The sequence below is a fragment of the Panthera pardus genome, unplaced genomic scaffold, assembly GCF_024362965.1.
Source record: "Panthera pardus isolate Hobbes unplaced genomic scaffold, ASM2436296v1 HiC_scaffold_1, whole genome shotgun sequence".
Classification (NCBI taxonomy): domain Eukaryota; kingdom Metazoa; phylum Chordata; class Mammalia; order Carnivora; family Felidae; genus Panthera; species Panthera pardus.
This window is the reverse complement of record NW_026526654.1, coordinates 66848054-66872698: the sequence shown is the minus strand read 5'-3', so window position 1 is coordinate 66872698 and position 24645 is coordinate 66848054. Positions and strand designations below refer to the sequence as shown.

The following is a 24645-nucleotide window of genomic DNA, read 5'->3' as shown; positions in this document are numbered from 1 at the left end:
CCCCCCTCACTCCCAGCCTGAGGACCTCTTCAGCCCTGCTCTCTCTCTTTTCCTTCAAAGCTCCCATGCCGTGAATACTGATTGTTTGCTAGAGTCCTACAGGTCCCTTTTTATGGTGCTTCAAAGTCGATTTTTCGAAAATACAGAATGCTGCCTCAACCCTGAAGGCGCTTATTCAGTTATATACTATCTCTCGGGTACCTCGCGGAGATGTTCCACCAATTCCTTCTCTTCTCTCATCTGTTCCATTTTCCTCCGAATTGTAAACTGTGGGTCTATAGATTCCAAATTTCTCTGAGGTCTCAGAAACACTGTAACAGAGAGGAAAAAAACAAAAAACTTTATTAAGAGTGCCTACCGCAGGCTGCCGTACAGGACTACGCATAGTTAAGCTAAACAAAGACTTTACCCCCAAATAGCACACTAACCACTCATGGAAGCAAATTCAGACTTCACACAGGAAGCTTGGTTTGACAATTCTAAGGGATTATATTTTCTTTTTTCTTTTCTTTTCTTTTTTAAATGTTCATTTATTTTTGAGACATAGAGTGCGAGCAGGGGAAGAGCAGAGAGAGAGAGGGAGACACAGAATCCGAAGCAGGCTCCAGGCTCTGAGGTGTCAGCACACAGCCAGACGCGGGGCTCAAACTCACAAACTGTGAGATCATAACCTGAATCGAAGTCGGGCGCTTACCCGACTGAGCCACCCAGGCGCCCCCAAGGATTATACCTTCAATTGTAGTGAGTTATGCAGAGTAACAGAAGCTGTATTTTTGGTGACAACAAAGTGAATCCAGGGAAGGATTCAGGGACCCAGGGAAGGGTCTGGGTCATCCTTGGAACCATGCCAGGCCATATCCCTGACAGATGTCCCCTCCCTCTGTTCCTACTGCTTTCATTCTGAGTGTTCATTTATACCTGGGGTTTCACAATCCTTTCATAAATTCAAATAATTTTATTCAAATAAGAGGACTCAAGACTTGCTTTACACATTAAAAATCATGGCAGGTTAATGTTTCTGTTAGCCAAAATTTTTTATAAGCCTGACTTAAGAACTAAGTGACAATACATAGGATTACATATTTTAAGTGTGGAGGGGGAAAACTCTGACAGCATATCCCAAAGGTCAGTTCTTCTTTTTTTTTTTTAATTTTTTTTTAATGTTTTATTTATTTTTGAGACAGAGAGAGAGCATGAGCAAGGGAGGGGCAGAGAGAGAGGGAGACACAGAATCCGAAACAGGCTCTGGGCTCTGAGCTGTCAGCACAGAGCCCGACGCGGGGCTTGAACTCACGGACTGTGAGATCATGACCTGGGCCGAAGTCGGATGCTCAACCGACTGAGCCACCTAGGCGCCCCCCAAAAGTCAGTTCTTTAGAGATGACCATAGACTCCTTTTAGAAAAGTTGGCAACATTAGAAGCCGTTTAAGAGATCATTTTTGGCTTCACGTCTTTAAAATTATAACCACTAAGGGGCGCCCAGGTGCTCAGTGGGTTGACTCTTGATTTCGGCTCAGGTCACGATCTCACAGTTCATGGGATTGAGGCCCGCGTCGGGCTCTGTGCTGACAGCTCAGAGCCTGGAGCCCGTTTCAGATTCTGTGTCTCCCTCTCTCTCTGCCCCTCCCCTGCTCATGCTCTCTCTCTCTCTCTGTCAATAAATAAACAAACATTTAAAAAAAATAAATAAACATTAAAAAAATAAAAAAATAAAATAAAAGTTAAATGTGGACTCCACTCCCTAAAGTCAGTGATCACATGCTCGCCCAACTATGTTATTTTACTCTCAATGGGTACCTTTGTACCAAATCACCTTAATGAACGGCTTGCATTATGCTTCTCACATCTCAGTATTTTCTTTCTAAATCAGTTATAGGATATTTTAATTAGCATTCTAATGCTCTACAGAAGATTAGAAAGTTGACACATCTTAATAAGCCTTTGATTGACAGTAGATGGGAGAAAGAAGGTGGTCTAATAGACACAGCACTTTCCAGAATCTCACAGAGATTCGGCCTGGGACATCCAGGGAAATCGGCCTGGGACACCCAGGGAAATCACGGGCAAAAAGAGCAAAAGACGTGTCCCCAAAGGGCTGTCACCAAGACCCACAAAAACCAAACCCACAAGAATGGAGACTAATTGTTTCAAAAATAAAGGCAAGTCCAGCCAAGGAAGCAGGGTAGAGTAGGGAGAGATGAGAAGTTCGCAGAGCACAGAGAAATGAGAAGGAAGCATGGAAGAAATTGGAAATGCATTAAACTTGCCTTTGCATCCTATCAAGACCAACAAAAAACATCTACCCATTTAATATGACAACCAGAAGAGATATATATTTATGTGTAAAATTTAAGAAATAATCCACACCCCCAAAGAAAAGAAGTCAACCAAATTTACCAAAAAAGTCCAGGAATGTGAACACAATTGAGCAATATATACACTAGCCAGCAAGGGGCGCCCCAACCTCGTTTAAACAAATCTAATGTTTTCTTTGGAGGTTTTATTTTCCTTTGCCTTTTTTCTAGGGGCAATCTTATCTAATACAGCATGCTTAATATTTTCAATATGTTTTCATTGGCAGATTTCTTTTTGAATATGAAACTATCAGGAAGTTAAATTAACCATGAGCTTTTGTTTAACAGCACACAATTCAAGCATCTACGCCTTGTTAGAACCCTCTGTGAGATAAGATAATGCAATGGTGTCTGGGTTTTAATGTTCTGGCCTCATTTTTCATCTTGAATTCCCATACATCTTAAAAATATAAAACGCATGCTTGGGCATTTGCTCTATGAATGTTAAGCAATCACAAAGTGTTAAAACACATTCGAACTGTGTTTTTTTTTGTTTGTTTGTTTTGTTTTTTTTTAAGTGAATACTTCAAATGTACTTAAAATTACTGGAAACCATGGCTATACTACTACTTGTTTCCTAAATGGATTAATTACTGTGGAACAAAGGAAAATCAAACTCTTTAGGCTAATAATAAACCCAAAGAGCACATAAATGCTTGCTTATTTTGCTGGGTCTGTTGTGACACAGTAATTTTAATGGGACCATTATGATAGCTCTGACAATATTACCTACAGTTTTTTTCTTTCCTTTCAAGTCATAATTAAATAATACATGCAGTTACCAGATTGGACCAAAGCTTTGGGAAACTGATCTATGGAAGAATTACTCTGTTTTTTCCTTAATTTAGCATCACTAAATTTTAAGAACTTTTTTACTTAATTCAGGGGAGGGAGAAGTTTAACTTGAGGCTCAAAGACAATATTAAGAATAGTTGCACTGTTAGCACCTGTTTTTCAAATCAAATGCCATCCTACTTAAGTGTAAGTAAGAAGAAGAAAAAAAAAGAGGGACAAGAGAGTGAGTGTATGACTGTGTGTGTGTATGTGTCTATGTGTATGAGTGTGTGTGTGCATGAGTGTGCATAGGAAGAGACAGGTGGTTTAAGATGCAGGAGAAAATCAGTCGTGCTTAACTATTTAATTACTATGTATCTAATGAATAACATTCAAAGAATGCAAAAGATTATTTGCTCATATTTGTAATTTATTTAGCCAGAGAAACAAATCTCTAAGGAAAGATCCTGCAAGGAATGATGAATATGTTTGCAGAACGTCAAATTCAGATATTCTTGTTTGTTTAACCAGATGTTGTTAAGAATATCTGTTTTAAACCAGATATTTGTTGTTGTTAAGAATATCTTGTTTTAAACCAAGAAAACCCAGTGCTCTAAAAATTGCCTGAAATGCCTATGTAATTATTACATGAAATGCACCCTTGGTATAGAAATTATCAGTCTATATTATTAACCTTTATTACCTAAATTTAACAATGACAGGAGATTTCTTCTCTGTGGATGCATGAGGTTTTGAAATGTAGCTCTTGGTTTTTCCTTGTAAGTTAAAAGCTAGACTGTGTGTGATATTAAATACACAAGTTCAAGGGCAGCAAAATATAGTGGCTTTGAAAAAAATACCATGTGGTTTAAGATCCAGGCTAATGCGAATTAAAAATCTGATTAATGCATTTATGTATTCCCTTCTGGTGCCCCCAAATGAATTAGATATATTCTCTGCCCTCAAAATGCTCATATTTTGGGCAATTTATTTTAGGCTAGTGACTTTTACCTGCTAACATAATATCAAAATCAGTAAAAAAGTAATCAATGTGCAGACTCCATGTGGCACCAAATAAATTAGCACCTCTGAGTGTGGGGGATAGGCACCTGTAGTCTTAAAAATATTCAGATGACTCAGGACACTGGGTGCTCAGTCGGTTGAGATTCTGGCTTCCACTCAGGTCACATCTCATGGTTCATGAGTTCGAGCCTCACATCAGGCTTGCAGCTGTCAGCACAGGGCCCGCTTTGGATCCTCTGCCCCCGCCCCCCCTACTTCTCTCTCTCTCTCTCTCTGCCCCTTCCCTGCTCATGCTCTCTCTCAAAAATAAATAAAACATGAAAAAAAAATTACTCAGATGATTCTAATGAAGCCAGGGCTAAGAACTGCTGAAACATCTCTCATGGCCTATTTCCTCATTTTTGTCTGGGGAAAAGAATACCTAGAGGTGCAAGATTATTGCAAAAACTCAGAAAATGTCTGTAAATTGACCCCAGATGAATAGGTCCATTTGTTCACGCTCCAGTGATAACTCAAAGGCCAATTAAAAAAAATTTTTTTAACGTTTATTTATTTTTGAGACAGAGAGACAGAGCATGAATGGGGAGGGGCAGAGACAGATGGAGACACAGAATCCGAAACAGGCTCCAGGCTCTGAGCTGTCAGCACAGAGCCTGAAGCAGGGCTCGAACTCACGGACTGTGAGATCATGACCTGAGCCGAAGTCGGACGCTGAACCGACTAAGCCATCCAGGTGCCTCAAAGGCCAGTTTTAAATAAGTATAAATTGGCACCCATGAACTAATTGCAAATAAAAAAGGGACAATGTTTCCAAAGAATACAGGAACAGTTTTCACTTCAAAGTGAAGGCAGTTAGGCAGGAAAGAGGCAGAGTAATAATAGGGTGCAAGAGCCAAAGAAGGAGTAGAAGTTTCTACGTTAAGAACCAGTTGAAGTGAAGCTGCCCCTTCCAACACCAGGAGCAGGCAGACCTACACACCTACTCCCCATCCGTCTCAAGAGGCCGGACCCTGGGGGCCGTGGCAATTCAAACTTCCAAGGACCTGCTAACCCGTTTGCCATGTTTCATTCCTTGGAAGAAAGAGCTTTAGAAAAAATGGGGAATTGAAAATGAGACATGTCTGGAGTGACATATTGAAAAGAATTTAAATAAAGGGGGATTTCAATATAAAGCAAGACAGTGAACAAGGTCTAAAAATGCCAACTTACCAAAAATAATGACTAAAAAATATAAACGACAGACAAGCTACATTACTCTGGGTTGGGCTGGTAAGAAGATACCATTTATTTACAAAAGTCGAGACGGACACAGATAATGGATAATAGGAATAGGAGGAAACAAAACTGATGTGGTCATCAGCTTTGAGATGCAAAGAGTGGCCACTAAAGGGGATCTCCTACTTAAGAGGAACGAGTAAGAACCACCTAAAAACGCAGGCTGTATTTCTCTTGCAACATTAGCTTGTGTGCTTGTGAATACGTAGAGTGCATCTTCATCAACTTAAAAAGTGCTTTGGAAAATCCATCCAGATCACAAGGCCAAGCATAGCACAAAGAGAACGAAGAAGCATGTGAAAAGTCCGATCTAGGAACCCGCACAAATATTTCTGCATAGAAAATGAGCTGTCGGCCATGGCATATTATAGACAAACTGCAAATAGGGACAAATGACAACCACCAATTATCTGATGTGACAGATGGAACCACATGAATATTGAAAGCAATTCCTTTATTATGGTTGTGGTATGGCTTCATCGTTACACATGAATCCCTGGAATCTGCACTCGTACAAAAAAAAACAAAAAACAAAAAAAACCAAGCATGTAGTGCAAGGTTATTTTATCTTCAGAGAGATTTCTATAATTATTCATTTCTATGAGAATTTTAGGATTTTTAATAAGAAGGCGGCAGTCTGGCACAAAGAGTCCTCAATAAATTGCTACAGAATGAGTAGAGAAATGGGGCATCGTCAGGGCCCTGCTGTGGCCTCACCTCCACCGCTAAGTACCAACGTGCCCTCACCTTCTGGTTTTAGTTGGCTTGTCTACACAGATTCTACCGCTACATAACATGACTACATCTTTTCCAGCTTAAAAAAAGAAAAAAAAAAGTCTTTGGTTTCAGATATCACTGCGAAGGAAATACCAAATCACACATAAATCTTTCATTTTAGGCTTTGCTTCCTTTTAAACAACAGCAGATCCATAAATAGCTGTGCTTTCTGAAAAACAAAAATGCCTGTCCCTCTCTTTTTTAAAGTATAGAAACAGTTTATCAAAAAAGTTTCCATTGAGCCCTCTTCAACTTCCAGAATTTAAAATGGGACGGTATACAGAGGGACTTGTGCCTCGTTGTTGTTTAAGCCTACTTATTTTCAGTTAAAAAATTTAGAAATCTATGAAACAATAGAACTCCTTTTACAATTAACCTGCCAAAATATACATTTACCCTTCTACACAAGGAAATTGGAAAAGGCTTTTTTATTGAATTTTAACCAGAAATCACAGCAAATGTTTTAAATATATATTTTCTATATAACATGCTCCAATTAAAAAATAATTACTATCAGAAAATTTATTTTCCTATTGTGTTTGCATTTTGGTTATACCTCACTTCTCACTTCTCTTCCTTATAAATCATACTATTTCATTTAACATTACTTTTATCACTTTGTATCATACAGTAAAATGTTGAAATTCTTAACTAACATTAGATCAAATGGAGATTCTGATATACGTGACATGTAGATCAAAATAACTACATTTTGTTTTCATCTTTTAGGCTATTTAAGATATGTAATGGCATTAAATTAAAAGACATTCATAATACTCCCAACTAGCTGTCTTCAATTTTTTACTGGCACATTTGATTTTCAGGCCAACTGATGATTATATAGGTGTGAGCTTACCCTCACAAAGGTAGAAGGTGTCCAAAGTCAAAATGTGCAAATACCAAAAAAAAAAATTTTTTTAAAAAGGGAGAAGGCAAGTGCTTTCTCTTCATTTTTAGAAATTTCTCAATGTTAAGATTCTTTTCAGTGCACCACTCCGGGATCAGCCATGGTATGAATTACCTTAAAAATCTCACATGGTGAGTATAGATAATAAAAGATCAAACTCTAAACACACTTTGTTGAGATGCAGGAGGAAGCAGAGACACTCCCAAATTTTGGTAAACAAGCAAACACACCAAAAAACCCAAGCAGAAAAGGTAGAGAAAGAAATTATTGTAAAGTCCTCCCAAAATTCAGAATATTCAAGGTCATTAAACGTAGTTGAACAAACTGCTAGACAGCAATCCACATGCACTGCTCTGGACTTCACTTTCCAGCTTTACTCATTATTTCTTATATCAGGCATGCAGGTGAATATACTCTATCTTCAGCTGTACAGAAACGAACGTTTAGTATATTCATTGGCTTATTAATGAGCACGTTGAAGAACAGGTACAAGGCCACCTACCATTGTCACTGTCTCCTTCAGATGGAACACTGTAGCTAGAGCTGTCCCATGTTTGTGCCTGTGTAAGTTTGTTGAAGGAGATAGGAGGAAGAGTGAGGGCTGGGTCTTGCAGGAGAGCGAGAGAGCCGGTCCGCGTACAGTTGGACAAGGACCAGGAAAAACCAAAGGGACAGCAGCATTTCACAAATGGCATAAGGTTTGTATGGAAATGAAGCGAATTTCATATCATGGGATTTAAATTCAAATGTACAATACAGGAGAAGAATGAAAGATGGCGCATGAAATAAAAAGAATGATAAAAACCGAGTGTTAGTACTTATCAATCATATACTTTGCATGCAGTTAATATTGTTAATCTTAACAGTTCTGCAAGCCCACAGACTCAGAGTACTAATGAATCACGTCAGCAGAAAGGAAGAGCACCCATAGATAATGCAGATAAAAAGCAGAAGACCTACCAGATACCTTTTTCAAAAACCTTCTAAGTAACTAACAATTGTAGCAAATACCATCGCACAAAAAATTTGGTTACACAGACACAGCTTAATGATATATGTAAATATATCCATTATTTAGAAATGAGACTATTATAGAATCTGGGTTTCCCATTTGTCAATTTTTCCCCCATGGCAATGTAAAATTTCTCTTTAAAGTCTATTGGCACGCTTTACTGATGGCTGTAGCTGGCCAAATCTTTACTCAACCCTTGACACACGTGACACTTCTCAACATTGTCTTTGATACTGATCGGGAGGAAAACAATTTTGACGCTAGTAGAGTCTCAATTTCAAGCACTTCTGAGTTTGTCATTTATGAAATGACATCTTTTTTGTACTAAATATCCATCTAGTAATTTTACACGTTGAGGAAATATCTGTACCATTTTTTTTTTTCAATGTTAAGGCAGGGCCAATACAATAAATGGACACGCTTCTAGGAACGAATCTTTGAGTATATGTAGTTGTCTTTCCTTGAAGGAAAACACAATTGAGGAAAAAATTTTCTTTTGAAGAAAACTAGCAGCCTATTTAAGAATCTAAGTTCTTATCCAAACTTGCTGATTTGAGCAGTCTGTTTTTACTTATAACACAGAAACCACATAAATCCATATACTTAACTTTAAAATAAAAATTAATTGGCTTTTTAAAGTTTCAAAGCTACTTGGTCAAAAATAATTTCTATCTTTTTAAATCATATGATCTTTAAGTAAGATCACTATATATATTATTTTCTAGAAAATGGAAAAAATATATACTGTAATATTTTTAAATCACTAAACAAAATTTAAAATTCCCCAATACATAATGCTAGTTTTATAAAGTTCCTACATGCCACTTGATGTTCCTGAAGATAAATCAGCATTATTTATAGCAACCAAACTCCACAAAGCTTTCAACAGCTAGAACAATTTCCACAGAGGTTAGTCAGCATTTTAGAAAGTTTGGAAGCCTAGAGAGGAAATTATCTCTGTTTTCTGCTATTCAAAATAAATACCCCATTTCTATTTCACCAGTACAAAGACTCTGAAATGGTTGAAGAGTACAAGCACAATGTTGATAAGCTGAGTTTGGACTCCACACAAGGAAGAAAAAGGAATCACTGGGACAATTTTACAACCAAATTGTAAAGATGCACACTCAAAAGAATATTGTTCTTTGGAGATCCACTCAACTTTTGTTTGCTCCATTATGAGCTATTTTGAAATTATGTAAAACTGCCTGTAAGGATTAGGAGCAAGTCTGTAGCCCAATCTGAGGTCCTCTTCCGGCAGGCCAGCACTGAAGGCACGGATGAGATGTGCCCACCTGATCCGAGCACACACCTGAGACCCTGGGGAAACGGAGGCCCAGCCCAGATCCGGCTGCATATGCTCTGCTCATTCCATACATGAGGAAGCCAGTCATTTGAACCTTATTTCACACACAATTTGGCTTTCCATAAAACAATCCTTCCCATGTCCAGGCAGTTTCTCAAATAGCTTTTCCTTAGAGCCCATCTAAAATGCTAGGAAACTATTAACACCTGGCTACATGTTACCCATCAGTCAACTTGCTCTAAATACAAAAAAAAAAAAAAAAATCCTTCATAAAGAAATTATATTTTTATGGTACCCTTTTACAAAATATACACATGTATAACTTCTACTGTTGCCAAAATGCTTTCTTGAAAAAACAAAGAACATCTACATTCTTTACTAGCTTTTTGCTTACATGTGTCTGAGTCCTTTCTTAACACTTCCTTAAAAGCATTAGAGTGGGGAGTGTAAACCAAGAACTAAACATGTTAAAACAAAAAAGGACCTACAACCAGGTAGACAGTGCCAGAACTTGAGCGAAGAAATCAAAAGAACCAATTTTTCCTATGCGTCTCCCTTCTTTTTAAAATCGATAGTTTTAAATTAGTTTTAAATTAGTTTTAAATTCTGCACGTTGCTAGAATTTACACCTGTGAACATACTAACACTAAATTAAAAGAAAGTAGGTAATACAAGCAGAAAGGCTCTTTTAAAGAAATGACTCCTGACCACTCATGTGAGCCTCGAAATGATCACCGTTACAGGAGAAAATGCATAACCCTACCCGGGCTAGAAAGCAAACAAGCGAGGTCTTAGAGGAGTCACTCTCCCAGAGGCTGCTCTAAATTTAGCTCAGCAGGGTACCAGGAACCGCTGGGGCAAAGGGCTGGCTATTTTCACTTCCCTGGATAAAAAACTCATTGGAAAGTTTGCCCCACTCACACGCCCCATCATCCTTTCTCTTCGCTCTGACTGAAAAGGAGGGAAGGTATCTGCTACTGAGAGCATGGACTTAACAGGTGACTCACTGAAAACAAGGCTCCAAAGTCTGCCCCCGCCCCCCTGCCCCGGACTCGCGTTCGCCCGAGTTCCTTCACAGCTGCTCACGCTAGAACATCGACATTTAATAAAAGACTCAGGAGAAGCCACTGAGTATTTACGAGTGCAAAGATGCTGAGGTTTTCATTTACCTGATCGAGGCTTCAGGCCAAACGGCCCCGTGCTGTTGGTGGTAGGAGAGATGGCAGGGGAGTTGGCTCTAATCTGCAGGGTCAGAAAGAAAAGACGGTTTAAAAACAACACCCGAGAGCAGAACTATACATGCTTCTCTGCGTTCAAGGATGATAGTAAGACCGCTACCTTTTGGATTTGCTGCTTTGTGATGAAGCCCGGACCAAAAAATTTGATATTGGATGCATCTTCGCACTGCAAATGCCTTAAGCGGCATCATCAACAGAATGTTGTTTGGGGAGGGAGAGCTAATTGTTATCTGCTCAATAAAAAAATATCCTACAATCACGTGAAACTGGCAATCCCTTTCTGCTGCAGAATAGATGCGTGCATGTGTATACATACACAGGAACACACTCACATCCACCTCACAGAGGGGACATCTGAGGAATGATGTCCTAACACAGCGAAATAAGAAAACAGGTAACACTGAACAGATGTCTCATCTACAGGGAAGGCACACACTGAATCATTTATGGATACCAGGACATTCTAAATATTGCCTGTTTGAGCCATCACTTTGTCTTCTATAAAGATGTTGCCATATTTGCTTTTCAAAATATATCTTATGAAATTAATCTTTAATTATGGATAGGGCCAGCTAAGACTAGGATAGCTAATGAAAGAGACTCCCCCAGAGAATCTGCAATACAATTGGGTCGTGAATCATGACAGTCTCACATTATGTATTTCTGTCAAAGATATTCCAATCCAGGCTGCACAAAATACCTTAGCTTACGTGAATCTTCAGGAAACTCACCTCATTTGGAGAATACTCGCTCCCATTACTCTGTAATGTTAGGTCATTTTGCACCTTAAGGAAAAAAATGCATGGTATATTTATTAGACCATAAAATTATTGAGGCAAGAACTGCATCCTTCTGACTTCCATCATATCCCTGGTACACAGGCACACAAGGAATATACATGGAATTAATTATTCAGTGTGTTAAGTAGCTAAGTAGGTCATACTTATATTTGCTAAAAACATGCAGCTATCACATTCGCACACACACACAAAATACATCTAAAGTATCACACAAACTAAGAAAAGGAATTTCCCAGAGCAAAGAGTTCAGCCCAAAGTACCTGCCTTGCTAGGTTACTAAGCCACTTGTGGGCTCCCACCCCCCCCCCCCCCTTTGAATGAGAAGTTTTTAGAAATGGTCCAAGGCAGCACTTCCCAAATACACAGAACCCCACTGGGAGCTTTATAATAAACGCACATGCCTGGACTCCAAATTACCTGCCACGATCTTACATTGTCCATTCAATGTCAGTTTGCTTTGGCAACCAAAGAGGAAACTCTAGCTTATGTTACTCAGATCTGCCTTCTGCATATGGTGATCAAGAACCCCACAGATTATCCTAATAAAAATTTGGGGATAACTAATATAAGCATCTTCATTTACACTACGCCAAATCAGTATAAATTTAAGATGTCTGTTCCTACTGAGGAGTACTATTTAAAAAATATTCTGAACTTTGACAAATCCAAAGGAAAAACATATATTTAGAATAAAATGTCATTAATTTCCCTATCCAGTTAAGCAGCTTTGTTAGAACTACTAATAAGTATCTGCAGGGCTGATCCCTCTATAAGCAATTCCTTCCTCTGATTTTTTTCCTGTTGTGCCCCCAATACCTTCCCCAATTTGTTACTATCTATGAATGAGACTATCGTTTGCAATTCTTCCTGAATGGAGGCCAATGCTACCTAAACTTGATACGGACAGTCATCTAAAGTATATGTAAAGTCAGACAATGTGATGTATAAACCACTTCATAACTGCGGCCTCACCTGTCGAACTGGGCACCACCCACTCATTCATTCCTCAGTTCACGCCTGGTCCTGATTCTGCCACGGCTGCCTGCTTCCTTGCTCAGCACAGCCTCCTGGGGCCGACCCAAGTCCAAACTACCCCCCAAACCCAGGTTTACTTCCCTCTCCTTAACTTCCTATCTCTTGCCCGGTCTCCCAGAGCACCTAAAACACTCAGGATTACAGACCATGTCATATCCTACTCTCAAGTTTTTCAAAATCTAAGTCTTCTTCCCTTCATAATGTTTAAAACACCTTAAAAGGAAGGACAAGTTCATATCCTTAATACCCCAGTCCTTGACACCAAAAACAAGACGAAATCCAGCACAAGTACTCAACAAACACTGGCTAACTGAGTCAAGATTACGCTACAGATATTACTTTCCTCCTGAATGAGATGGAGGAGAGAATGTAAAAACAACCACATCATTGATGAGGATCACATTTAAGTTCTGTATCATCACTGGCACTGGCATTGCTAATCCGTTACTTCCTCTTCCTCCTCCCTGGGACTTCTAGAGCCAGCTATCCTATCCCTCCTTTTTAAAATCATTGACACGTGCCTGTTGTGGACAGATGACTGCCCTAGAGAAGGGAGACAATGAGTAAGAACTTCCTATGCCAAATAGGAGTCCTCATTCAACCAAAAAGGAAAAAAAAAAAAAAAAAAAAAAAAAAAAAATATATATATATATATATATATATATATGAACACAAAACACTATAAACCAGAGGTGGAGTAGAGATATCTTTGTTCTAGAGAATTTGTGTCTCACTGGTATTCCTGAAATCACGCACCCAGGGTCCTAAAGTAACTGTTCACTGAATGCTTACTGGTTGTAGCAGAAAAACAGGATAGTAATTACATGATTGTTAAGCAACAATTGGGTAATCAAATTAACATCATCTCTGAGGGCCACACAGACATAGGGGATATCCTGAGAAGGACACAAATCACCCGTGCAGTATCCCAATGAAATACATAGAATCTCAAGCTAAACGTGGGAAATAGGAGGAACTTCTGTCCCACAAAATAAGGGGCATATACCATTGAGAAGAGAGCTATAGTCTTCAAAATTTCAAGGCCATAAAAACCAAGGAAAAGTTACAGAAATGTTCCAAAATAAAGGAAACTGTAGATACCTCATGACTAAATACAACCTGCCACTAGACTGGGCCCTACACTAGAAGGGAAAAAATGAAGAACATCATTAGATCAACTGAAAAGTTTGGAACATGAATGATAGATTAGATGAAAACATTTTATCAATGTAAATTTATGAATGTGATAACCAAACGTAGTTAGGTAAAATAAAATCTCTATTCTCAGAAAACGTACACTGAAATGTTTAGGAAAAAAGGACTATGGTGTATGAAACTCTCACGTTTCAGAAAAAGAACTGTGTGTGGAGAAACAAAGACAAGAAACAATACAGCCAATGAGGTAAAACGTTGATAATAGGTAACTCCAGGTAAAAGGATGCCATTTTGGTAACTTTTAATAGAATCTTACAATTTTCCCCCACATTTTTATAAGTTTCAAATTATTTCCAAAGAGGAAGCTTTTGAAGAAAAGCGGATCAACTATCATCAATCACTCAATAATAGAAAAGTGGGCCTGCACAGGATCACAAGTATTGTGTCTCAAAGGAGAGAGCCCGTGGGAATGGTGCTGGGGCAGCCTTCACATAAGATGCTTCCTGATGTTCCAGAACTGGGTAATCCAATGATGCCTCTACCGGGAAAGACACGGTGCAGTAATTCTAAGGACCACACCGATAACAATAATAGAGTGGCAGAGTCAGAGTAATAGCTGCCACCTAGGTGCCCCGGCTTGTGAGACCGGTCCCAATTTAGGGAAAATGAAGGTGAAGTTTGGAGAGATAGCCCACAGTTGCCCAGTTAGCAAGTCTTTGAGGTAGGATTACAACTCAACATAATTCTAAGGCACGGCTCTCAACAATGAAATCAAAGTGGTTCTCTCTCCTCTTCCTCAACACAGACTTTGCTAGTAAAGAGTGTGAAACTGCTTCACTACACTCCCCATGCTCAGACACTTCAGGGGACATAAACTGGTGTGTATACGGAATTAGCCATCCTAAACCCACTCATTAAGGAGAGATGAATTAGAGTGCCACCCAGGTTTCACTCCCAAGTCACCAGCTCAAACCTACTTATATACTGCTTCTCTGGGACCGTTTAGGCTCATCTAGTCAAAACTGCTTTCAGCAGCCAACCACATTTCACCCAGCGTAACTCTGCCCTTACTCTGCCCCTAAATAACTCCCCCAGGTCTCTCTGCTAAGGTCTTCTAATCCTCCTAGGGACTTCTCAAATCATTTGTCCTTGCCTTTCAAGTCTTTTGTAGTTTATTTTCTCCTGGCCACTTCCGAGGCTTCTTTCTTGGCTCTAAAATTGCAATGAATGGGCCTACGCTTTCTGATGTCTCGGGGTTCCTTAGGGATCTCAGTTGCTACTGCCTGGCTCAGCAAGACCATCTGACCCAAGAAATTTCGAGATTTTATTGGAAATAGCCGACCCTCATCTTTAATGGAAGATGGAAGTATAATACACAGGAAAACTAAATAAGGCAGAAGTATACAAAATTAGAAAAACAGACCATTCATAAAATCAAATATTGGCTCAATGACTGTTCTATCCCAATGATAAATCTTTGTAGAATATGGCAGCCACCATTCCATGGTAGAGGACTGCACGGAGCTCTGGTTAGTCCAAGAGCAGCCTTACCTCACAAACGGGAGAGGTCTCCAGCTGTATTTGACCACTGTAGGAAAAAAAAGGATATAAAGCGGAATTTAAAGCATACATACTTCAATGTAGAAAGAGAAAACACATTTAGTTACAAAAAGGTCAACATACTTTAGTGCAGAATCTTGTAAGTCTAAGGCTTCTGCTGATTCCACAGGATAAAAGTTTACAACATTTCTCTCTGAAACATCTGTGCTTAATCTAAAGAGTAGGAAAAAAAGATGTTAGCATGTTAGTTAAACTTTTCGTAGGTTCTATGATTTTAATAAATCCAATGCTTTGGGTCATATTTAGTTTATAATTTTAGTATATTAAAAAGTTGTTTATCATTAGATTAAGTAATCAAAGGTTTATGGTAGAAATTTCAAGCTACATGGCATTTTCCCACCATGTGCAAAATTGTATATAATTTGAACATCATTTTCTATCTGCTATTGGTACTGAAATACAACTTATTTGCAATATAATAGCGATTTCTGCCAAAGTCATAATATTCATAGGTAGCACAAAATTCTATTCTAGAACTTGATTAATTTATAGAGGTAAATAAAATTGCTAAGAGTACTATATTATGTTACATGTATGAAGGGCATTTTGTTTTAATAGGAAGATATCTCTGAAATATACTAGTACTCTCATTTTAAAAAATTAGAATTCATAAGCAATTTGATATGCAATTTTATTTCTGAAATTGCCTTACAGATAGTTTCTGAATTTCTGCAATTTTAAGAGTTGAATTCTGTTTAAGATCTATAAAACCAGGAATTTCTGTAAGTCATATGTAAGTTACAAGGCTACTGTAAAAGGTAGGGATGAGTCATATTATATATGCCCTATTGAAAATGCTGTCAAATCTATAATCAGAAATCCTTAAAAAAGAAACCAAGATAAAGACAAAGTATGATACCAATATTCAACTAGGTTTTTTTGATGTTAAGTTTGTATGAAAGGTAAAGCTCTAACATTTAATCCTATAATCAGTGGTTTAACTCAAACAACAAAAAGTTTGGACCTATGAAATATGAGATAAAGGAAAAACCCAATATTTACGTGTATTTTTATTATTAATATTCAGTCCCAAGCAGCTAGAAATAAGTGACCTCTTGAAGAGCCCTCTCTTAATAGAAACAGTGACCCTTTCTTTATCGCTATTATACTAGCTCACAGAAACATTATTATAAGTTAGAACTGTCCTATCATGATAATTATTCAGGATGAACAACAAAGATCTAAAGCAGCCAAAGTAGTGAGTTATTTTAGGCAGCAAATGAAAGCCATATAAAGTTTTACAATATGATACAATTTTAAAATAGCATTCCATAAAGATGCAAATCAATTAGCTCTTGGAAAGTTACTCAGGGCTGTTTTCTTCCGCAATTCACAATTCGAGCACACACCCACCACTCCACTCGCTCTACATTCTTGGCAACTCACTGCCTCAAATGTTTCCAAGCTAGAGAGGAATCTTGAGGTCCTCAGTTCATCGCACTTCTCATGAAGGATGACGAAACTAAGGCCCAGAGCTGGGAACCCTCCTCCAGGTCACCGAGATCTTCACTACTGGGCTCCGGGCCCACATTCCCCAGCCACTTTTATTTCCCCCAAACGAGGCTGTTCTTTTTCACTTTGTGGTTCACATATTAATCAATCTCAAATTTGTAAGAAACGTTTATTGGGGGCGTGATACAAAATGCAAAAGGTATAAGTATTGAAATAATATATTAAGTTTGAGCCCAAGGGGGGTCCTTTCTCTGTAATGTCACACTTAAGTCTCGATTCTGGACTCATGTTCCCTTCCCATCTATACGCTTGGCCTTGGGAATCTCATCCTCATTATACAGCTCTGTTACTGCAGCACCTTATGAAATGACTTTCAAATCTAAGTCTCGAAGCCCCAGAACGAAACTCCTAGCAGCAGAATGGACATTGCCACCTTGGATTTTATTCGGCATGTCCTACGCGGACCACAACATCCTCCTCCTCAACCCTGGGGCCCTCCTAGTACCCCATCTCAGATAACCAGAAACCTGGTGCTCATATCTAACCAGTCTGCGCTGTTCCTTCACACTGTTCTCACCACCCACCGCAAATAACCTGCCAAAGAACTACAACAGTGTCTGCTGCTAAGGGTCTACAATTCATAAAAGTATAAAAAAAAATACTAATTTAGAAATACCTACAGAAAAACATCCACAGTAATATATTTCCTTCCAGTTTTAATTTTTTTTTCTGTTTCTGACACAAATAAGACCTAATTCAGTCTATATAATTGGGATCAAACCTTTGCATTTTATATACTTTTAAAGTGATTATAAAATGAGCATTCTTTTTTTTTTTTTTAACGTTTATTTATTTTTGAGACAGAGAGAGACAGAGCATGAACGGGGGAGGGTCAGAGAGAGGGAGACACAGGATCTGAAACAGGCTCCAGGCTCTGAGCTGTCAGCACAGAGCCTGACGCGGGGCTCGAACTCATGGACCGCGAGATCATGACCTGAGCCGAAGTCGGCCGCTTAATCGACCGAGCCACCCAGGTGTCCCTAAAATGAGCATTCTAAAATATATTGGAAAATTTTAAAAAACACATTGTATCAGCCATGTTCTATTCCATTTTATAAAGGACCAAATTATATTTAAGTATCTCTAAAATATTACATTATTTCATTTTCCCCAAATGTTTGCTATAAAAATATCTTCCCCTCATAATCTTTGTTCATATCTCTTCATCCCTTAGGATACATTTTTAGAATTTATTTCAAAAAGTTTACATATATTTTAGACAACGGCCATATACTACTAGGATGTCTTCTAGAATGGTTTTGCTAATTTGCCTTCCTACTAGCAGTTTATAAATTATTTCAGATCTTCACAATCCTAAAAAGTAAGTACGTGGATCCCATCTCACAGAGGAGGAAACTGGCATGCAGAATAGTTATATCTTAACCCACATTAGTGGTATTGGAGCTGGGTTCAGAACCTGTGGCTGGGTGATCCAAAATCTGTTCTTTACCCGCAGATGAGCTGCTTCCCCATTCCTTATAATTTCCCACAAACACATACAACACACACACGTGTCCTCTTGTCCCTGTTTCCCACCCTCTCAGTGACTTCCCTGGTTTAGAATGTGAAACGCAGCTCTTTAAAGAACATGCTTTGATTAGGCATTCACGAATAAGCCAGGCTCTGAGCCACCCAGTAGGGAGAATTAGGAACATGAATAATCATACTTTTAAAGCACCACCACCTCCCTCTATATATAAAATAAAGTCTGGGCTCCTCAACACAGCATTTGAAGACATCCTCAGCACCCCTCCGACTGTCCCTCCACAGCTTCTCAGCCCTGGCTGTGCATCAGAAGTACTACCCAGATTTTTAAAAGGTGGAAACAGCCAGACCCCAGCCTCCCAGGTAGAGTCCATGCCTGCTCCACTCCTTCTGACCTCTGTGCCTTTGCCTAAGCTTTTAATTCAATCCAGGGTTTGCTTTTTCCTTGAAATGTAATTTCCTTGAAATGTAATTAAAGGCCCAGATGAACTACCCCAGCCTTCAGGGAGGCCAGCCCCGCCATCTCCCCATTTCCATCTGCGGCCAGGAATTCACTGGAGCCTATCACTTTAAGCACCTAAATCAATTACACTTACAAATAGCTACTCAAAGCCATCTCTACCATAGCTTAAGTTCTTAGAAGGCAAGGGCTGTGTCTTGTTCATCTTTATATCCCCAGAGGTGCACGCAGTAGATCTTCCCATGATCTCTAAGCACTCAATTAATGTCTACAGAACTGAAATGCTTTTCAAATCAATCGCTAAAGACTTTCAGCCAAACACACTGACCCATCACTATTCTTTTAGGGCCAAGCAACATTGGTGGTGAGCCATTACTGGCACTCTGGGACTTGCTAACCACCCTTTTCATGAATTGCCAAAATGTGGTATAATTTCTGTGTTCACCATATTACGAGACCGTATCATTTTCATATTTAAGTCCACAAGACCCATAAACAGTTTACCAGGAATAAGCTTTGGATCTATTTTCCTAGTGATAAAGTAGTTAGTACCTGATACTGGCTATATTGTCTTACTGAAAAATATTTTGTTCACGGGAATTCCATGATCCTTTGCTAAGAAACCAAAAAATGTATCCACTGCATTCTGTGCCTCTGATGACAATGGCCAATTCAATTAAAAACTTATCTCATAACCCCAATCTTTAGAAATATATTATTTAGGTAACATAAGTTTGGCATCTCAAAATAAATACGATAGCACTTGATAAAACAATTCTTTCATTTTTGGAAAATCTCCTTGGTATTTCTAGAAGTCAGGAGTTGAACTTGAGGCAACATCAAATGTGCATTTTCATCGTGTTGCTATTTTCTAAGAATTATGCCAAAACCTCCCATATGAAGTTCATGAAGGGTGAATACATTTCATTAAGGGGTAGCAAAAGGGGGGGATGATCTCCATCACTCCAGAAGTGTGACTCTGACGCTTATGGATCTTGCAAAAGCTTTTCTTTTTGGGGGTTAGACTGAGCCCAAACTGTGTACAGATGTTTTTAAAGGCGAGACGATATACTCACACGAAACCTGGGCCAAGGAAAGACACACGTACCTGTTGGGATCTTGCAGCAAATCTACCGCTTCCCTCAGCTGTTCAATCATCGCCATATCCACATCCTGGTCTTTGGATGAACTTATTCTGTAGCATGAACCAAGCATAAGAGTGACAATGATTACTAGAACATGGATATTATCTAGATTCTTAAGAGCACACTTATAAAAATGCATCTAACATGTAAAAGTGATTTCCACAAACTCCACCTCATAATGAACGTGTGTCAGTAGCCCGCAGAGGAGACGGCCAGAGTGTGGTGGAAATGGAGCTACTGGGTGGGGGAAGCCTGGCTCTGCTATTAAATAGCAGCTCACACAAAGTCTCAATGCCCACGGGCCTGTATCTGCTCCTCTATAAAATCAAGGCGATGTGCTCTCTGGGTGGTTCCCTCGCTGTGCTTTCCTGAGCCCTGGGGGGATGCCCTGACGCAGCAGGCCTGCAATACTTTTGCCTCTTCCAACTCCAGTGCTACCAGTGTGGCTTGCTTGGTTTTATTGCTTTCATACAATATGGGATTTTGCTGTGGGATAGTGGTTCTCACTCAGCGCAGGCTCTTTAGGCAGCAAAATCATCTGTGGCACTTGAACAAAAAGGCCAAGCCAGAGACTGGGGCTCCACAGGCAGGGTTGAGAATGATTAGATAGAAGATTTAGAATGGGGCTTCCAAAGCCTTATACCGAGTTGACCCTTGAACAACGCAGGTTTGAACTGCATGGGTCCGTTTATACACGGGTTGTTTTTTTTTCCAAAAATATATTGGAAAATTTTTTAGAGATTTGCAGCAATTTGAAAAAATTCACAGATGAAATGCATAGCCTAGGAATACTGAGAAAGTTCAGACAAAGTTAGGTATGTTTTTAAGAATACATCATATAATACATATAACATACAAAATATAGGCAAATCAACTGTTTATGTTATTGGTGAGTCTTCTGGTCAACAGTAGGTTTTTAGTAGTAAAATTTGGCGGGGATGGGGGGGGGTGGGGGAGTTGAAAGTAATATACAGATTTTGACTGTGCTAGGGTTGGTGCCCCCAATTCCTGCATTGTTCCAGAGTCCACTGTGGTTTAAAAGAACACCCTCCCTATAAAATCTCTTCCCTATAATTCTTTGATTCTATAATCAAGCTAGTCCTCCTTGATATTACAGAAATATATTCAATGAATAGATAATACAGGACAGTGATGTGAAAGGTACCTAGCAATGTTTTTAAAGGTCAAGAGATATTTGATCATGGTTCCTGCTCTCCACTACAGAATATAGGTCAATGTGTTTCTCTGGGTGGAAAAACTTTTTTTTTAATTTTCTTTTAGTGTTTATTTATTTTTGAGACAGAGAGAGACAGAGCATGAGCAGGGGAGGGGCAGAGAGAGAGGGAGACACAGAACCTGAAGCAGGATCCCGGCTCTGAGCTGTCAGCACAGAACCCGACACGGGGCTCAAACCCACGAACCGTGAGATCATGACCTGAGCTGAAATCGGATGCTTAACCAACTGAGCCACCTAGGCTCCCCTAAGTGGAAACACCTTTTAATATAATAAAGACTCACTAAGGGGGAGTCTCCTACAAGATATGAAGGGAGGTCCAGGCCCACATGCCAGATCATGGAAAATGAAATCCTGGGAACCAAAAATCTACTGCATGCCACATGGTCCATATTCAATTCCCCTGGAAATGGTTCATCATATAATAGATGACTCAGGCCCTCCCCTGTAAAGCTGGCCAAGTAAATCTTTATGTGCAATAGAGTTAAAGGGCTATCCATGTGATGTGCGATTCCTTGGGTTCAATGCCAGCCCTTTGTAACCCTGGGGCAAGATCATCGATCTCTCTGTGCCTCAGTTTTGTCATATGTGAAATGGGGGATAATAATAGAACTTACCGTACAGAATTGGTGTGAAGATGAAATCAGCTACTACCTATGAAATACTTAGAACACTGCCGAGCATGGAGTGTTTAATAAATGTTAGCTATTACAATTTTAGACACAGGACCAAGACATGAGAGGTATACGGTTTTCTCAGCTCTTGAACCTGAAGGCTAGGTAAAGAGTGACCGGGACTACGTATTGCTCTGGGTCCAGTTGTTGGTTTCTTCAGACAAATGGCAGTAAGCTAGAATCTCCAGTGTAGAAACTTCATCTAATCTCCTGAATCACATTCTATCCACAGCCTCCAATCAGATGAAACTCAAGGCCAAGGAAGAGGTGTGACCTTGCACCGTAACACCCCAATACCATGACAATAAGCATCTGACAGAGAAAAACCTATTGATAGGAATGATAGGAAAAACTTATCAATGATAAGAAAAACTTATCAATATCACCGGGTGAGAATACAGGCTTACCCAAAGTAAAGCAGACCAAAATTCTATCACGACAGGGCTGCCTTCTGCTTGAACCATGAACTTTACAGGTAGCTCATAACCAGGCCCTGGATACTCACATTCCCTCAGGTTGCCAGTGCGTGTCCTCTTCTATCCGTAACAGTTCTTCACAGTCCTCAGCCCTATCCTGTGGACAAAACATACGGGAATTCTGAGAGCCACTGGCTATCAACAGTCAACAGTCAAACCCTGCCTTCGTCCATGTTCACAGGACCATTAGCCACAACAGCCAAAAGGTGGAAACAATCCAAGTGTCCATCTACACATAAACGGATAAACAAAATATGGTCTATACATACAATGGAACGTCATCGAGCCTTCAAAAGGCAGTTCCGACACGTGCTACAACACGGTGAACCTTCAAGACATTATGCTCAGTGAAATAAGTCAGTAACAAGAAGCCAAATACTGTATGATTCCACTTATATGAGGTCGCTAGAGTCGTCACCCATAGAGACAGAAAGCAGAATGGTGGCTCCCAAGGGAGATGGGGGGGGGGGGGGGGGCAGGGAATGGGAAATTACAGTTTAATGGGTTTGAAGTCTCAGTTTTACCAGATAAAAAAGGTTCTGGGGATGGATGGTGGTGATGGCTGCAAAACAATGAGAACATTCCACTGAACTCTACACTTAAAAATGGCTAAAATGGTAAGTTTTATGTTATAGATATTTTACCACAATTAAAAATTAAAGAGATCTGACCCAGGACCACAATACCGGTTAACTTAGAGTCAGAAATGTAAAGCTTAATTCTATTTCTTTCCACCCTCTTAGCACCTCTTGCTGTTGACAGATTCCTCCATTATTAGTTGGGTTTGTCAGTCACATGAGCATACGCATTGTACTGTTTGTGAGACGAGGGGTGTGTGTGTGTGTGTGTGTGTGTGTGTGTGTGTGTGTGTGTGTGTTCTTGGGAAAAAAGTATAAAACAATTAACAGAAAATGCCTCAGAGTAACCTTTCCAGAAAGAGAAGACATTCATTTCCAGATTTTAAAAATTTCCACTTTCCTCTTTTTACAATGGACATACTTCTAAGAAAAGTATTCACCTAGAATGCATTGAAAAGAATGTGAATCTCTTTCCATGTTAACTTTTACTAGATGGTAATGGCAATTCTATTACATTTGCAAACTTATCCTGATGCACTGAGTGGTGGAAAGCCAAGCAATTACTGAATATAAAAGAAAATCAGACACATTTACAGACAAACGGAGAGGTTATGTCTGACAGGGACCAGCTCCTAATGTCAGAAAATACACACCCCAAACTTTGAGAAGATGTTCCATGTTATAAAAATCTGAGGACACTGGCAGTACGTTGGCATTTAAGGTGACAGACTGGTAACCTTGAACTTAAATGTTAAGGTGCCAAACAAAAGAAGATTAAAAAAAAATTATTTGATCCTCAACTTGCCTTAATATACGTTATAAATTCTGAACGGAGAACATCTCTTTCTTCAGTAAATTGGTCTCTTTCTTCTCCTGAGTTGTCATTGTCCCCCAGAAGGGAAGGCTCTGGTTGAAATTCCTGATGAAAGTCCCCTATCAGGAAAATACAGAGAAAGACAAACAGACGGTCTCATGAAGAGACAAGCAAAGCACAGATGAACCTCAAAACCGGCTAACTATTTCAGTCTCCTCTCTTACCTCTTATAGAGGTATTTGAGTGACCCCACTTCTCTCTTCCCTGAGGGTGTCAGGAAAAGATGAATAAAGGAGGAAAAGGAGGGAGAGAAGTAAAAGAAATGGAAAGCCCCCCAAAATGAACTGGAAAGTCAACTCCTCTTCGTGGCTTAGTCCCTTATGAAAGCAATGAGATCTCCTATAACTTTCTCAAGAAACAGAGGAAAGAAACTATAAAGAGGCAAATGGAACAGCAAACATATCTCTTCTCCCTGATCTGGAAACTAAAAAGAATCAAGGAGGGCTACCTTTAAGGACTCCCCCCTAGCAGAATACCCACTTCTACAACAAAGAGGAAAAAACTCACTGGTAACAAATTACAGAATTCTTTTATTATAACTTTGCCTAAAACACTACCTCCTATACTGTATAATGTTATAAAGATTATCTACTAAAAAGGCAGTTATATTCTTGCATAAAGTATACAGTGATATATCTTGGAGACTGTATGGTTCCAATCATAACCTCAGATAAACCTAAATGCTAAACTTATGTGCTAAACTAAAAAAACCTGAAGGTATGAAGTGAAAGCAAACACTAGTTGGTTCACACAGCTCCCCTATCACTAATGAGGGCATATTCAAACTGTTAGGGAGATGATCTGCATATTAATCTAGTTCTGTATTATTCACTTATCATGAAATCATGTGCTAAAAATCAGCAAACACTAAATTTTAGGATTTTCTTTAACAGTCACTGAACAAATAGGAGTAGTAAAAAAAAAAAAAAA

At 39.2% G+C, this 24645-nt stretch overlaps 1 protein-coding gene across 4 annotated transcripts in view; it reads right to left on the bottom strand.

Annotated features, from left to right (window-relative positions):
• Positions 1 to 24645, bottom strand: part of LRCH1 (leucine rich repeats and calponin homology domain containing 1) — a 201007-nt gene that overhangs the window by 25387 nt on the left and 150975 nt on the right. For 2 of the 4 annotated variants that reach the window (XM_053899447.1, XM_053899452.1), the window contains exons 9-17: positions 23647 to 23774; positions 22293 to 22360; positions 19843 to 19929; positions 15341 to 15430; positions 15209 to 15245; positions 11399 to 11452; positions 10599 to 10671; positions 7614 to 7718; positions 202 to 311 (exon numbers count right to left, since the gene is read on the bottom strand). In XM_053899447.1, coding sequence (XP_053755422.1) covers positions 202 to 311; positions 7614 to 7718; positions 10599 to 10671; positions 11399 to 11452; positions 15209 to 15245; positions 15341 to 15430; positions 19843 to 19929; positions 22293 to 22360; positions 23647 to 23774 — 752 coding nt within the window. The remainder of the gene's footprint in view (positions 1 to 201; positions 312 to 7613; positions 7719 to 10598; positions 10672 to 11398; positions 11453 to 15208; positions 15246 to 15340; positions 15431 to 19842; positions 19930 to 22292; positions 22361 to 23646; positions 23775 to 24645) is intronic. The other 2 variants (XM_053899455.1, XM_053899456.1) reach the window with 1 other exon arrangement.